Raw genomic sequence first — 16,653 nt, forward strand, 5'->3', positions numbered from 1 at the left:
ACCCAGAAGCTCTTGGAGCCGGGCACTATGCACACGGACAGCTATAGCGCAAACTGAAGGGCTGGGAGAAGCCAGTGTGGTCCAGTCTGCCATAGAGGGTGCAGGCCTAGATGTGTTTTCAGAGGCATCTTTGATTTTTGGACCAGGCTGGCTGGCCCTAGGTCTTGAATGACATCCTGGAAGGCAGGCCAGATCACACACCTTGACCTCTAACTGCCCTCCATTTGCACTCTCCTCAGAGAATGGAAGACTTCAGGATGGTCAAGGCAGTTCCCTCCCAACTCTATGACAGGGGTGATGCTGGGGAATGAAGCCAAGAAATTCCCACACCCCCGGAAATGGGGTAGGAAAATGGAGCCTGGTCTGCGGGCTTCTAGAAAAGATGACATCATTCTGATGGGATAGGGCAGGAGAAGAAAGATGCTGACCTGAAATGGGTCCCTCAGACTCTGCCCATAGCCACATCTGAACCTCGACAGGCCGATCAACCTAGATGACTTAGAGGTTCTGTGGCAGCCTTGCTCAACCCCTGACTTCAGGAGTTCATGACACTGTGTGCCACGTGTGGCCAGACGTGCCTGCTCACCTGAGCTCCCGCACTTCCAGCCTCTGCTCTTTCTAGAAGCCTGCTCACAAGAGAGGCATCTTCCGGTTTTCGTCCTGATCCTGGCATCTCTGTGTGCTAAGCAAGAGGCCCAGCCTCATTGGACGGAAGGGGTACTTTGCAGTCCTGCTGTAATCTGGAGCTGCAGTGATTGGCTGGCAGCGGAAGGGCAGCAGAGATGTCCCAGGGCTGTCCTGAGATTGGCTGCTTATCTAAGTAGGAGGGATTTATGGACCTGCCATTGGCACGAGGAGAGCAGTGAGGGGCAGGGGAGAAACAGAACTATGAGGGGGGTAAGTCCAGAATGGTCCAGATGGGACAGGCCCCTTGGAGACCCTGGGCCCCACACAGCCCACCTGGCTGTAGGACCAGAGACACTATAACCAAGTTACTGGTGCCTCTGGAGGTTTACCCTGGCCCTTGGTGGTCACTGTCCAGCTTTCTGCCAACATGCAGGCTGGGGCTGGGACATCCAGTGCACCCAGAAAGGACGTGGCCTAAGTGTCCCGTTGTGCTCTCCTTTCAGGAGAGCTGCCTCCTCACGACCCCAGGGCAAGGAGCTTTATTCCTGAGGAAGATCCCACCTTATGGTTTTTCAGAATCAGGTTCTGAGTAAATAAAGATCAAGCCCATATTTAAGATCACATACTATCTAATGGGTAACAGGGACAAGTTAACTCTCTGGGGGCCAGAAGGGCTGCTGAAATCAACATCCGAGGAAAGGACTTGCAGGGTCATCTGGCCACCATCTCGGTAACCTGCAGGTCTGGACTGAGATCCCCAAGAAGTCACCGCTCTTTTGTCCCAACTCAAGGAAAAGAGTGTTGGGACCAATAATCACTGTCCTATATCCCACTTTGGCATATTGATTATTCAAGTGGGAATTAAAGTCCCGCAAGGTCCTAGTGCCACATCCGTTGGCCTGACATCTGGTCCCAGGTAAAATAGGAGAAGAGGTTCTCTGTTTTACCTGGGAGTACTGGCCCTCACCCTGTCCTTCATCCACCTATGGATGGTGGCCCTCTGGTCTCTCCACCCCAGCCCCAGCCCAGACCATCAGGCCAAGCTGGCTTCCTGCCCGCACCTGCTTAGAGACTTTGAGCCATGTCTTTTTCAGCCGGAAGATTGCGCTCCGGTTCATGGATGAGGTGATCTCCAAAACAGCATTGTAGTTGTGTAAGCATCGGCATATGTCAGCCACGGCCACCCACTTCTCGATGGCGCTCACCCTCGCATTGATGTCCTCATTGCGGATGATTTCTGAAGCAATCAAGTTACTGATCTTTAAGCCCATGCAATAAGATAAGAAAAAAGTAAAAGGAGTAAGTATTGTAAAGATGATAAATCACCATTATTTGCAGATTAAATGATTGTCTGTTTGAAAATTCCTGGAAGAATGAATTGGAAAACTGCCAGAACAACCAACAGAGCTCATTAGGGTAGCTGGTTAAAGACTCAATATACAAAAATAATTTTTTTTATATATTAGCAATACCAATTAGAAAATACAATGAAAAAAGATACCATCTTCAAAATACCAGTGGGAATCTGTAAATTACCTGGGACCTGTAATGAGAACTATGTAGGATGCTACATGAAAAATAAATAAAAATACCTTTTATTACCAAAGGTAATAAAAGAATTGATTAATGAAGAAAAAGATTAGATTCCAAACTGGAAAGGTAAATATGTCTTTTTTCAAAACTAACGTACAAGTTTAATGCAAGCCAATAAAACATGCAATGGGAGTTATCTTGAAAACTTGACAAAGCAATTCTGAAGTTTAGAGTTAAGAAGAGCCAAGCTCTGAGGGAAACTCCCACCATACAACTAAAGCTTGGATAGGACACACAGTTTGGGGCATCCCTGGTCTCACATATCCAAGGACTACTCTACCTCTGCACGGCAAACAATCACATACACACAAACAAACTAAATGTGGACTGGATCTGGAGCAGCCAGGGGGTAGGAAGCTGGGGCCAAAACATCAGGGAGCTACAACCACAAGGAACTGGGGCAGCAGGAAATACTGGACCTCCCTGTACATTTCTTTGCAATTTCCTATGAATCAATAATTATTTTTTTAAAAAGTACAAAAAACACTTGTTATTAAAAAAATAAAGGTGATTAAAGGACAGTTACCAATGAATATAAATTGTAGGGCTTTACCACCCAGAAATATTCTTCTTTAGAAAAATTTCTAAAGGATGTATATAAAGAAGAATGAATTATAAAACTATTTAAGAAGGGAAAACTACTGAAGAGAATCCGGGAGGAATGGTAGTACAAAATAGCACACATACTATAAACCTTAATTAAACTGAAGTAGTATTTTTTTTCCATAAAGAAAACACCGAATTCAAAACAGTTTTACATATGCTATATAACTTTTTTAAAGGAATATAGTCAAATCTTCCAGAGAAGAGAGAAAAAAGGAATACCTGCCAATTTATTCTATGAAGCCAGTACAATCTTGATACCAAATCCAGATACAGAAAATACAAGAAGGAAAAATTACACATCCATTTGTTTAATATAACATGAATATTTTAGATTTGTCCGTGGAACACAAGGATGGTTGAATATTAGAGAAAACTCTGTAACTGTCATTCATCATATCCACAGATTTAAAGGAGAAAAACCATACGACCATCTCAATAGATGCAGAAAAAATTTTGATAAAATGCAGTATTCATTTATAGTAAAAACCACTATGAGCAAACAAGGAATAAGAAAAAGAATTTCTTTAACTTGATAAAGAAACAAACATCCTAAGCAGGGAAATATTAGAAGCATTCTCTTTAAAACCAAGAACAAGATTCACCATCACCATTCCTGGTGAACACTGTCATAAAGGGCCAGGTCTGGAGGCACCCAGGGTGCAAGTGCATGCACTCGAGGGTGAATAGTCCCTTAAATTTTGCCCCCTGAGCACCTCGTTCAACTTACCCTAGTTCTAGCCCTGATACTGGAGATCCTAGCCAGTACCAATCAACAAGATAAAGAATTAAAGACAACAGGACTGGGAAAGAGCAAAAACAAAACAAAACCAAACCCTGTGTCAGGGAGAGATTAAGAAACAGAGTTTCAGGCCATGAATATCACCTTCAAAGAGGTACACATGCTGTGTACCTGAAAACAAAGAAAGGTGGGTTTTAACAGAGATGGCCAAATGCCAGGTAGCGATGAGGGTAGCCCTCTGGAGGTGGATTGTGTGGGTTCAAAGCAGGCTCTCCTGCTGATGACTGGGGGTGAAATTTAACTTCCTTGAGCCTCGGTTTCTTCATCTATAACAGAGGATTAGACAAAAATGAGAATAACAGGATTAAATGAGATGATGCTTACGAAACCCTTGGCATAGTGCTAGGCACATGGTCAACATTCAATAAATGCTCACTTCATATTCTCACCTTTTACTTATGTGATTCCTGGGCACACACTGGGGGAGGGGGTGGGAGCGGGGGGAGAGGGAGGGACTTTTTATTTTTGGCCGCGCGGTGCGGCATGTGGGATCTTAGCTCCCCGACCGGGGATGGAACCCACGTCCCCCGCATTGGAAGTGTGGAGTCCTAACCACTGGACCACCAGGGAAGTCCCCGGAGAGGGACTTTTATTGCTGCCTGGTGCTGTGGTTGGACTTTTGGGTCAGGCGTCGTCCGACTCAGGCCTTGTGTGTGTTTCCTGGGGCCTCGCCCACATCCATCGCTTCCTCTCTCCTGCTATACATCCTGCTCTCCATTCTACGGCTGTGTTCCCTGTCGGGCTCCTCCCCTGAGCTGCAATACCTGGGTCCTCCTTGTTTCCTCCAGGCTGCCGAGGACCTTCCCAGGACGAAGGTCCGCCCCCGGCTGTGCGTGACATGACGCGGCCTTGACCAGGCGGTCAGGACAAGTGGACTCATATGCCTCCACTTCCGGCCGTCAAAAGCTCTTGTGTTGATGGTTAAATTCATCAACAGAGGAATGAAGATGCTGAGTGCAAATGCCCTCAAGGCTGTCACAAGGCTGGGGGTAGATGGGTCCCTGCGGCTGCAGGGGTTGGAGCTTGGGCAAATGCGGGGAAGTTGCCGGGAGAGATTTCTTCCTTCTGGCTGGGGCTGTAGAGCAGAGGAAGGCCACGAGCTACCAGACACTGGTCAGGAGACCTCAGGCGTCTGCCCTTCAGAGTCTCGGTTTCTTTGTATCTAAAGTGTGATAACAGCCCCCATCTTTTAGGATGGGCGTGAGCTTTAAATGAAATTATCATGCCCATGAATCATAGAGCTGGAGAGGACCCAGGTGGTCTGGTTCTAGCCAGGTGTACAGCCCGTTCAGAGGGTCTCACCGAAGAGAAACCTGCAGAGAAAGGCCCTGCACCCGCTCCCCTACCCCCATACTCACATCATTGAAATGCTTAGTGGTTTTCATGATATAAGGGGTCCTTTCATTCTTTTCCAGTTTCATCCATCCTTGTCCGAAAAACTCCCTGTAGGAAGAAAGGGAGAAACCCAGGGTGGGTGAGGTTAGGTTTGCCTTGCTGATTTCTTTGCTTTGAGTTCTCTGCTTTTTGAAGTTGTCATTTCTGGGGAGTAACTTTCTGCAGAGCCCTCGAGAGGAAGGGACCCTGGGGTCAGGTCTAGCTCTGCCTCGTACCAGCTGTGTGGCTTTGGGTAAGCCCTCGATATCTCGGGGCCTCAGTTTCCTCATCTGTGAAACGGGAATAGTGACAATACTTTTCTTACAGGGTTATCGTGAGGCTGAAATGAGATATGGTGCGATGGGCACATCAGATCTTGTTTTGGATCTTGTTTCTGAATGGGAGAGCTCCCGTTTTAAAGTCACCTTGCAGAAGCTGGTCTGTAGAACAGGGAGGACAGAAGGCCACAAAAAAGGGTCAGATGGAAGTATAAAGGAGCTCGCAAGCCAAGCCAGCAGCGTGCTCTGGTAATGGTGACCTCATGGGATCAGAGACCATCCAGGCCTCCAGGAGAAGCTCCTTATTTGACAGTGACTGTGCGAGTGACCTGGACAGAGTTCCATGGGCAGGAGGGAGCAATAACTACTGTCAGAAATAACTGCTGTCTCTACACGCAGGAGATGCAGCAGGTTTCTAAAATGTCGACACTCTCTGTCTAGGTGAGGTAGTGCCCCAGTCAGTGGGGGCCTCTGTGTGTGCCAGGTGGGGCTACCTTTCTGGAAAGCAGAGATCAAAAGTCCTACAATGATTCATAACCTCAGAAGCGGTGATTCCAATTTCAGGAAACTATTCTAGGACAATTGTCAGAAATTCAGAGACATATTTAGTTACAAGGAGGTTTACCCCAGCTTTAAATATAAAAGTGAAAACTGGGAACAAGCCCACGGCTTAGTGCACTGCCGGGGAATACTGTGCACTTATTAAAAACGGTGTCTTTACAGATACCATTTTGGTGTACCGTTAGGCGAATAAAGGGTGGTACAAAATTATGTAGGTGGTATAGTTACAACGAGCAGCTGGGGATGATTGACTACAGGCCAGAGCAGGTAACAACCAGGCCTTGGGGCTGCTTCAAAGTCCAGAGAGTCCCCCCAGCGTCTGCCCCTGCACATACATACACAGCGACACACACTCATGCGTGTGTGCACATTTGCTCACGTGTGCACATACGTGAACACATACTCCTTTTCTAGACCTCCAGGAAAGGAGCGCCGAATTAGAGATGCTTCTGAAAAAGCGAGTGTGTGTGCGTGTGTGCGCGCGCGGGCACGCGCATGTAGCTGGTAGGTAAGGACGGAATTTGGGGACAGGAAAGGGGGTGGGGTCCTCTCTCATCCCTGCCGGCACATGCATTTTTGTGTCAAGCTGTGGAGAATCAATCCGTGCATCTCTGGAAATCTACTGCGCATGCTTCAGGGATGGGGATTCAGCCAAAGATGGTGCCCGAGGAGGAAGGGCGGGGTGTCTGAACCTGCACCCACTCACTCATAAGGGATCTTCTTGAAGACTAGGTGGTCCAACAGGGTCAGCTGCTCCGCGATCTCCAGGGCTGAGTGGTTTTCAAAGGGCTCGGCCTTCACGCCTTCAGCCTGAGAGGAGCAAGGTCCCAGTTAGGTCCAGGAGGGGCACCTTCTGGCTTTTTGGCCACTTCTTGGAGGGCATCTCCACCTCGATTCTGGTGAGTGGGTGGGTGGGGCGTGACTGGGGAGGCCCCCCGCCGGCAGACCTGCCGAGGGGAGATGAGGACGGGATGGAGGGGGCTGGGAGTCACTGTCCGTCGTGCCCCGTGTGTGTGTGTGTGTGTATATACGTGCACGCACAGGCCTGTGCTGTGCTTCAGGGTCACTCGTTTGGTCATCACTTGCCCCCAGAGCATGGACGAGACAACAGAGGCACCCAGAGATTAATGACTAGCCCACGGCAATCAGCCAGAAACAGGCCGACTGAGACCGGAACCCAGGCCATCTGACTCCAGGCTGTGACCCGTCTCTCCCTTCAGGTCCAGTCTGGGTCCACAACTGGCTCCATAAAATTTCTTTTTTTTTTTTTTGGCTGTGCTGCATGGTGTACAGCTTGTAGGATTTACGGGATCTTAGTTCCCCAACTGGGATTGAACCCGGGCCCTCGGCAGTGAGAGCGTGTAGCCCTAACCACTGGACCGCCAGGGAATTCCCCATAAAATTTCCTTTTAATCTTCATTAGCAGAGAAGAGCTCACCGGTGTGAGTGCCTCCTGGGACAGTGCCCCCGTCCTGCGCCCAGAAGACAACTGTCTGCCTTAGCCCTGGGTACCATGCCCCCGCCCCCAGGGCCACCATGGACACCACCTTAAAGGTGACCACTACCTGAGCCCCCCAATCAGGGGAAATCCTCAGCAAGCACTGGCGAGGGGGCCAGTGTCCCCACGGCAGGGATTAGACAAGAGGAGGCCCAAGGCACAAAGGCCTCTGGAAAGTCTGCTGGATCTGGGAGAGGCTGGAGGGAGCTAGAGAAAATAGGGGGAGGGGACAACTGTGCAGTCTTGGGAAGAGAGTCAGGACCAAGGATGCCCCTGTTCTCCCCCTTGGGGCCAACTGGGCTGCGAGGGAGGAGAGGGGCCAGCTACCCTGCCCAGAGGGCCCGGCCAGCCAGCTGAGCCCCTGGAAGCTGCACCGATCACAAGGAAAGTGGGGTGACCCCGAATGAAGGGAACAAGCCCCCCTCCTGGACGGAGTCTCTCCTTCCCACTTCTCGGCAAACAGTCATCCAGAACTGCCCTGCCAGGTCCTCGCGAGACACCAGAGGCAGAAAGACCAGAAAACACGTCCCTGGCTTCAGGAGCTCCAGTCACAGGACCAGAGCAGGGACAGAGTGCGGGAAAGCCGAGGAAAGGCCTCCTACTCCAGCCTCTGCGCGGTGTGTGTGTGTGTGTGTGTGTGGTGTGTGTGTGTGTTGGTGTGTGGTGTGTGTGTGTGGTGGTGTGTGGTGTGTGTGTGGTGTGTGTGTGGTGTGTGTGTGTGTGGTGTGTGTGTAGTGTGTGTGCGTGTGTGTAGTGTGTGTGGTGTGTGTGTGTGGTGTGTGTGCGTGTGTGTAGTGTGTGTGGTGTGTGTGTGTGTGGTGTGTGGTGTGTGTGTGGTGTGTGTGTGTGGTGTGTGTGTGTGTTGGTGTGTGGTGTGTGTGGTATGTGTGTGTGGTGTGTGTGTAGTGTGTGTGTGGTGTGTGTGTGTGGTGTGTGTGTAGTGTGTGTGGTGTGTGTGGTGTGTGTGGTGTGTGTGTAGTGTGTGTGTGTGGTGTGTGTGTGTGGTGGTGTGTGGTGTGTGTGGTGTGTGTGTAGTGTGTGTGTGGTGTGTGTGTGTGGTGTGTGTGTAGTGTGTGTGGTGTGTGTGGTGTGTGTGGTATGTATGTGTGGTGTGTGTGTAGTGTGTGTGTGTGGTGTGTGTGTGTGGTGGTGTGTGGTGTGTGTGGTGTGTGTGTAGTGTGTGTGTGGTGTGTGTGTAGTGTGTGTGTGTGGTATGTGTGTGTGGTGTGTGTGTAGTGTGTGTGTGGTGTGTGTGTGTGGTGGTGTGTGGTGTGTGTGGTGTGTGTGTAGTGTGTGTGTGTGGTGTGTGTGTGGTGTGTGTGTAGTGTGTGTGGTGTGTGTGTGGTGTGTTTGTGTGGTGGTGTGTGGTGGTGTGTGGTGTGTGTGTGTAGTGTGTGTGCGTGTGTGTAGTGTGTGTGGTGTGTGTGTGTGGTGTGTGTGTGCGTGTGTGTGGTGTGTGTGTAGTGTGTGTGTGCGTGTGTGTGGTGTGTGTGGTGTGTGTGTGCGTGTGTGGTGTGTGTGCGTGTGTGTGGTGTGTGTGGTGTGTGTGGTGTGTGTGGTGTGTGTGTGGTGTGTGTGCGTGTGGTGTGTGTGTGCGTGTGTGTAGTGTGTGTGGTGTGTGTGTGTGGTGTGTGTGTGTGTGGTGTGTGTGGTGTGTGTGTGTGGTGTGTGTGTGTTGGTGTGTGGTGTGTGTGTGTGGTGGTGTGTGGTGTGTGTGGTGTGTGTGTGGTGTGTGTGGTGTGTGTGTGGTGTGTGTGTGGTGTGTGTGTGTGGTGGTGTGTGGTGTGTGTGGTGGTGTGTGGTGTGTGTGTGTGGTGGTGTGTGGTGTGTGTGGTGGTGTTTGTGCGTGTGTGTAGTGTGTGTGGTGTGTGTGTGTGTGGTGTGTGTGTGCGTGTGTGTAGTGTGTGTGGTGTGTGTGTGGTGTGTGGTGTGTGTAGTGTGTGTGGTGTGTGTGTGTGGTGTGTGTGTGGTGTGTGTGTGTGCGTGGTGTGTGTGTAGTGTGTGTGGTGTGTGTGTGGTGGTGTGTGGTGTGTGTGGTGTGTGTGTGTAGTGTGTGTGCGTGTGTGTAGTGTGTGTGGTGTGTGTGTGTGTGTGGTGTGTGTGTGTGTTGGTGTGTGGTGTGTGTGTGTGGTGGTGTGTGGTGTGTGTGGTGTGTGTGGTGTGTGTGTGGTGTGTGTGTGGTGTGTGTGTGTGGTGGTGTGTGGTGTGTGTGGTGTGTGGTGTGTGTGTGTAGTGTGTGTGCGTGTGTGTAGTGTGTGTGGTGTGTGTGTGTGGTGTGTGTGTGCGTGTGTGTAGTGTGTGTGGTGTGTGTGTGTGGTGTGTGTGGTGTGTGTGTGTGTGGTGTGTGTGTGTGTGGTGTGTGTGTGGTGGTGTGTGGTGTGTGTGGTATGTGTGTGTGGTGTGTGTGCATGTGTGTGTGTGTGGTGAGGGTCCATGCATCCCCCCGACACAGTCGCCCTGGGCCAGGAATGCCCTGTGCAGAAGCCCAGATGCAGGAGCCCGGGTGTGAGGGACGCGATGCCAGCAGGGGAGGACAAGTTCTCAGGAAGGCAGCGGGGACGTGGGGACGAGAGCAGCAGGTGCCTCCCGGGACACCGTGCTGCAGGGTCAGGAGGCTCATGGGGAGGAGCCCGCAGCCTCTGAAGCAGGGGCGGCAGGCGGGGAGCTCAGCCCGCTCCTGAAGGCCCAGGATGGCTGAACTGTCAGGACCAAGGGCCGGGCTGGGCCTGGGGAGTGGCCTGCGAGCCAGGGTGGGGTGGCCCCGCGGCCGGGGGCACTGAGCGCTGTGGAGGCCCAGCAGGAGTGCTGGGCAAGGAGGAGGGGCGGCTCCCCCTGCTTCCTCCTGGCGTGGCCGGGGGCACTGAGTGCTGCGGGGAGGCTTGGAAAGCCGTCACAGCAGGAAGCCCTTCTGCTCTCTGGTGAGGCCGTGGGGCCTCCTCCACACTGGACGTGCCCCTTGCAGGCCCTCTGGCCTCTGGGAACCAGGTCAGGGCCGGGGGCAGTTCGGCGGGCAGTGCTTTGTTCTGGAAGAACCTCAGCTCTTCCTGAAGGAACAAGAGGCCCTCAGGCTCTTGAGGGGTAAACATTCCAGTCGGGCCCCTATTGGGAAACAAGAGCAGTGTAGCTGCTCCCCTGAGCTTCCCTGCGGGGGGCACATGTGGCTTCCTGGGGTGCCAGCCTGCAGTGCTGCTCTCAGGGGCCAGGTGCAGGCAGGGTGCCAGTGTTCCACGGATGGCCTCACCCGACCCCGAGCAGAGAGAATGAGCTCCAGGAGTCAGGAGAGGGGACAAGAGGGGAGCAGCGGGCTCAGAACCCAGAGGCCCAAGTCCTCACACTGGCTACTTGGGACAGAATGGACGTCACTCGGCCAGCTTGAGAAGCGAGCCAGCGGGGGCCGAGGGGCCCGTGCGGTCTCCACCTCCGGGGAGGTTGGAGTTGGCTTTGAGCTTCCTTGGCTGCAGTGGTGGATGGCAGGGGCCTGGGGCTCTGGGGTGGCTCGTGGTGGCACGTCATCAACCTGGAAATAAAAGTGGGCCCAGCCAGGCCCTGGAAGCCCACAGACCATCGTCCCCTTCCACGGCATGGAACGCTACCGTGAGCTCTGCCCGGGGTCCCCTCATTTCTAGGCAGGTGGCCAACTGCATCCTGTCCCCTCCAGGTGAGGCAGTGTGGCGTGTGCAATGAGTTCTGAGTGTGAACACCAGCTCCGTCACTTAGCATAACCTGGGCTGGGTCGCTGCCCCTACCCCTGCCTCAGCTGCCTCCTCCGGAAGGTGAGGATAATGGTATAAACTTGCAGCACTATTGATAAGCGTCTTTAAGACTCTAGCACAGCTCCAGCACATAGGGGCAGCTCATCCACTGAAGGCTTGACTTTTACCCTCCTCCTTCCAGGGACAATGTGACCAGAGAGAGTTGAGGGGTCAGGGGAGGGATGGGAGACAGAGGACGAAGAAAATGGAGGTGGTGGTGTTATGGGTTGAATTTCCCCACCACCCAAAAAAAGATATGCTGAAGTCCCAAACCCTGGTACCTGTGACTGTGACCTTATTTGGAAATAAGGTCTTTATAGATGTGCTCAGGTAAGATGAGGTCATTAAGAGTGGGCCTAATCCAGTATGACTGGTGTCTTTATAAGACGGGGAAGTTTGGACACAGGGACAGACATACACGGAGGGAAGAGGATGCAGGGACACCCAGGAAGAAGATGGTCACGTGATGGGAGATTCACTGCCACAAGCCAAGCAACGCCCAGGGCTACCAGACGCCGGAAGAGGCCCAGAAGGGTCCTCCCCTAGAACGTTTGGATGGAGCATGGCCCCAGCGACACCTTAATTTCAGACTTCTGCCTCCAGAGCTATGAGAGAATAAAATTCTGTTATTTTAAGTCACCAGTCTGGGGTATTTTGTTAGGGCAGCTCTAGGAAACCAATACAGGGGGTGACTGAGCTCCATCAAGGGGTCACTGGGTGGGGATCCTGGGAGCCAGGAGGCCAGGGAAGGACAGACTTGGCCAGCGAGCAAGGGGGCAGGCCTGGCTCACCGTCTGTGTAAGCTCCTCCAGCGTGATCTGGCTGTCCCCCGGGTCATCCTGGGTCAGAGTCCTATGGGACGAGAAAGCACAATGAGCCCCATGCACTCAGTCCCCCCAGCCTTTGGGGCAGCACCACCCCCGCCCCATCGCGCAAGGCCCCACGGTCTCGGCGCCCCCCATCTCTCTGTCTGTGCTCTGCCATTTCGTGCGCGTGCGCCAGGAGCCCCCTTTCCCCTTTCTTGTCACTGACTTTTTTTTTTTTTTTTGCGGTACGCGGGCCTCTCACTGTTGTGGCCTCTCCCGTTGCGGAGCACAGGCTCCGGACGCGCAGGCTCAGCAGCCATGGCTCACGGGCCCAGCCGCTCCGCGGCATGCAGGATCCCGCGTCCCCCGCATCGGCAGGTGGACCCCCAACCACTGCGCCACCAGGGAAGCCCGTCACTGACTTCTTGATGGGCTGTCTTCAGGACTCAGCTCCCTGTCTGGGCAAGGTCCCCACCTAGGGCTCCCTCAGCCCTGGGGCTTCCTGTGGTCTCAGCCTCAGGCTCCCCATGTTGAAACGGCTGTGTATGTGCCTGTCCCCCCCACCCCCCCGCCACCGCTAGACCCGCCGGGAGCCCCTGAGGGCAGAGTGATGTCCGATTTGTCCCTGTAGCTCTGGTACCCGGCACGGGGCTGGGCATGTGGTCCGTGCTCCTGCGTGCCTATTGGATGATGGAGGGAAGGAGGGGAAGGAGCTTCAGGACTGGAGGATCAGAGAGGCCAGGAGGGGCTGGGAAGCCATCCAAACGGGAGAGACGGAGGATGGTGGGAGACAGCAGTGTGGGGGCCAAAGGCCCGGAGGTGGGGCGCCATTGATGGGCGGCTGAGTACAGCTGAGTGGGTCCCAAGCAGTGGTGGGGAATGAGGGTGGACCCTCGGAGTCAGGCCAAAGTGCTGTGCCCTCGTTCCGACAGCGATCGTGAATCTCAGGGATGGGCCTGAGAGCCAAGCTGGGGCTTGGGGGGACACTCAGGAGGCTGCGGGGCCTGGTTGAGTCACTGGCGCTCTCCCTCCGAGGAAGCAGTGGCTCAGAGGAATCTCACCTGCAGACCCGCAGCTGGGGCTCGGTGGGTCCACCGTCCACACCAGGGCTGCCCAACAGCACAGCCGGCTCGTTCCCCTGCACCCCGGCAGCATCCCACACAAGCTCCCTGACCGAGGGGGACTTTGGCCGATAGGCTCAAGTTCCCGGCACAGCCCTGCAAGCCTCCCGGGAACCAGGAAGAGGCGCCTGGGGGACCTGGTGGCTGACTCTGTGCATGTGTGTGTGCGCGTATGCGTACGTGTGCGTGTGTGTGTGCGTGTGTGTCTAGGGGGCAGGTACTGAAGGCAGGGAGGTGTGGAAGAGATTCTAGGACGCTGAGCCTGCAGGAACGATGGGGCCTGCAGCACGGGCCTTGGGAAAGCAAAGTGGATGGTCTGGCTGGAGGAAGACTGCAGACTGGGTTGTCGGCAGGGAAGTGGCTGTAAGTCTGGGTCAGAGACCATGACCGCGGGACAGAGAGGGGCAGCCGGAGCCAGGCAAGAGGTGAGGAGGTGAGGCCTAACCGCGAGCCCGTGCACCTGGGCAGGGCCGGAGGGCAGCCTGAGTCAGCAGGATGGGAGCGGTGGATGGACTGGGGCCTGCGCCCAACACCCCTGAAAGACCTGCAGAGGCATCAGCACGATCTCACCACAGCCTCACCACAGCCCTGGAAGTGGGTGTTGTTCGCCCATTTTATTTTTGTTTTTTTTTTTTTTCTGCGGTACGCGGGCCTCTCACTATGGTGGCCTCCCCCGTTGCGGAGCACAGGCTCCGGACGCGCAGGCTCAGCGGCCATGGCTCACGGGCCCAGCCGCTCTGTGGCATGTGGGATCTTCCCGGACCGGGGCACGACCCTGTGTCCCCTGCATCGGCAGGTGGACTCTCAACCACTGCGCCGCCTGGGAAGCCCTGTTCGCCCATTTTACAGAGGAGAAAAACGAGGTTCAGAGAAGGGGCTTGCCCAAGGTCACACAGCGAGTCACTGTCTGAGCCAGCAGGGCTTGGACGTGGGGCCACCTGACCTCTGACCTCTGTCAGGAGAGGCAGTCTGGGGCAGGAGGAAAAAGGGCAGGTTTGGGGACAATTTAACTCAATTCAACAGACATTCCCTGAGCACCTAGAAACAGGGGTTTGCCGGTGCTGTCCAACAGGACCCTCCTCAACGATGGGAATGTTCTTTATGCTGCCCAGTATGGAGGCACCAGCCACCTGTGGCTCGTGTGACCAAGGAGCTGAATTTTATTAATTTATTTTTTTTAATGATATATATATATATTTTTTTGTCTGGGTGGCATGTGGGATCTTCCCTGACGAGGGATGGAACCCAAGCCCCCTGCAGTGAAAGCTCCGAGTCCTAACCACTGGACCGCCAGAAAGTCCCAGAACTGAATTTTAAATTTTATTTAATTTTAATTGAGATTTCACACCTATATGTCGCTAGTGGCTACCACGCAGGACGGCATGGGCTAGACAGGTGTTCGCAGTGGGTGTGGATGGAGAAGCAGACACCCTTCTTGCCTCAAGGGGCTCAAGGCCTGACGGGGGCAGGCAGAGGGGAGAACTACACATGGATAGCCCACTCCAGAGCCCGGCTGCCCCGAGATCCTCCCAGCACACCTGCCTGAGGCAGTCCTGCGGCCTGGGACTGTCCCTCCTCGCCTCCCTGCCTCTGGCCAGCCGTCCGGAGGCCGAGCACAGGGCCCCATCCCAGCAGGCCGACCTCAGCCCTTACCTGATGATGTTGGCTGCAGCCTTCCGCTCCTGGGTCAGGAGCTCCGGGTCGTGCATGACCTCCTCCAGGAAGCTGATCACCTTGCATTTGAGCTCGTCGTTGGTCTCAAAGTCCTGTGGGGAAGAAGGGAGGGTGGCTGTGGCTACTGTTCCAGCTGCCCTGGGGTGGTCCCGGCCCGGCCAGAGGAGGAGCCTGAGGGTTCGACTCCTGCCCACGGCAGGCTGCCCGTCTCACTCCCCTCTTCCCTAGCTGCCTGGCCGGGCGTCAGTGGAGCCTCCAGACCCAGAGGTAGAAGGCACTGGGCAAGATCAAGGACCATCCCTTGATCTTGACCGCTACACCCCTGGGCCAGGCTCTGGGAGGTATCCCTGCTGTAGACAGAGGTGGAGAGCAGAGGCCCCTCGTCCCCTGGAATGTCCTAGGTCCCCTTGTAGGGGATCTGAGCAGGCCCTCCCGAGAATATCAGGGTGGCTGGCTCCTGGGGTCAGAGGCCTCGGGTTCCCAGCAGCCCGCCCCCGGGGTTAGTCCCACCCACCTGAGAGTGCTTGGAGACCCAGTGGCGGAGCACATTCAGGACGCGATTGGTGGCCGCTCTGCGGATCACAAACTCCTTGTCTCCGTTCCTCTGGTCGGGGGGAAAGCCTGGCGGCACATGTGGCAGAGGCAAGAGTGGGGACGCGAGGATAAGGAACAGCACTGGCCTCTAGTCCAGACTCAGAGCCCAGATCTGGGGAAGTCGGGCTGCCCCGCATGGCTGCTGGCGGGTGGGCTATGGGCAGGGGATGAGAAAATATGTGACAACCATCCCAGGTTCTGACCAGTGAGACTGGATGTCACGACTTCTCTGTGGACACAGTCCCGCCTCTCCCGGACCTCGGCACCTTTCAGGGGCTGCTGGAGGCGTCTGGCAGCCTCTCCAGACAGGGCCACACTGGACCAGAGCCCTCCGGGACCCCTTCTCTGCAGGATCAGTGTCGTGGCAGTGGGAGGTGGTGGGGATGGCCGAGCTTCCCGTGGGCAGTGGGCTTGACTCCGAGCAGAGGTTTGGAGTAGCAGACGGGGTGGGTGAGGAGGAAGGGTCCTCCAGGCAGGAGGCTCGGCACACAACAAGCCCTGGGGCAGCAGGCGCTCCACATTCGAAGGGGGACAAGCCCCCGGGGCCACGGCTGTCATCACCAGCCGTGAGCGATCCCCCGTACCTGCGCTAGCCAAGGACATCCTCCGGTACTTCTCCTTGTTTGGGGTGCCCTCGTTGGCGCCTGCAGTTGCTATGGCAAAGGCGGAGGCTGCTGACAGGGCACTGCGGTTACTGTCCAGCTCGCGACAGGAGGTCATGACAACTCCATTATTATAAGAGAAGAGTGGGAACTCTGTGGAGAGCACGGAACCACTTGTCAGTTCTTCCTGGTCCAGCCCTCGGCTCAGGAAACCAGGGGTCCTGAGGCTAGAAGGGGCCCAAGACGGGCTGGCTGTGCTCACTGCACCCACGGCTTTTCAGGTGGTGGCAGCGGGGTCTGTTCCCCTGCTGGGGTCCCCGGGAAGGGACACGCTCATGCCATGCCATGTCACCCCAGGGCTGCCTCAGAGTAGGGAAAGCCCCTGCCCCCCTCTGTTTCTCCTGCTGAGTTGAGAAGGTCCCACCAACCCTCTGCCCCTTCCATCCCTCTGCAGCTCTAAACCCTTTACCTCTTAGGCCCAGCTGGGCACAGCCCTGCTTGAGGACAGCATCGTGAGTTGTCTTTCCCTTTCAGTCTATTTGGAATGAACGCATAACCTGTCCAGTGTCTGACATGGATAACTCATACTGACGGTCTCCCTGGCACGGTGGGGTGGAAAGAGCACTGCACTCTGAGTCCTCACCCCCTGTACTAGCTGTGTGGCCTTGGGTAAATTACCTAACTTCTCTGAGTCAAAATAATCTCTGGATAATAGGGATATTAACACCTGCTTCAAAAGGTGGATGTAGGGTTTCCCTGGTGGCGCAG

The 16,653-nt window shown here is 54.7% G+C and overlaps 1 protein-coding gene across 4 annotated transcripts in view; it reads right to left on the reverse strand.

The window, feature by feature from the left end:
* Positions 1 to 16,653, reverse strand: part of RASGRF1 (Ras protein specific guanine nucleotide releasing factor 1) — a 107,098-nt gene that overhangs the window by 14,890 nt on the left and 75,555 nt on the right. For all 4 annotated transcript variants that reach the window (XM_032623394.1, XM_032623395.1, XM_032623397.1 and 1 more), the window contains 7 exons: positions 15,868 to 16,038; positions 15,204 to 15,310; positions 14,669 to 14,781; positions 11,880 to 11,940; positions 6,545 to 6,648; positions 4,984 to 5,068; positions 1,689 to 1,886 (listed from right to left, as the gene is read on the reverse strand). In XM_032623394.1, coding sequence (XP_032479285.1) covers positions 1,689 to 1,886; positions 4,984 to 5,068; positions 6,545 to 6,648; positions 11,880 to 11,940; positions 14,669 to 14,781; positions 15,204 to 15,310; positions 15,868 to 16,038 — 839 coding nt within the window. The remainder of the gene's footprint in view (positions 1 to 1,688; positions 1,887 to 4,983; positions 5,069 to 6,544; positions 6,649 to 11,879; positions 11,941 to 14,668; positions 14,782 to 15,203; positions 15,311 to 15,867; positions 16,039 to 16,653) is intronic.

The sequence above is a fragment of the Phocoena sinus genome, chromosome 2 (assembly GCF_008692025.1).
Source record: "Phocoena sinus isolate mPhoSin1 chromosome 2, mPhoSin1.pri, whole genome shotgun sequence".
NCBI classification, from domain to species: Eukaryota; Metazoa; Chordata; class Mammalia; order Artiodactyla; family Phocoenidae; genus Phocoena; species Phocoena sinus.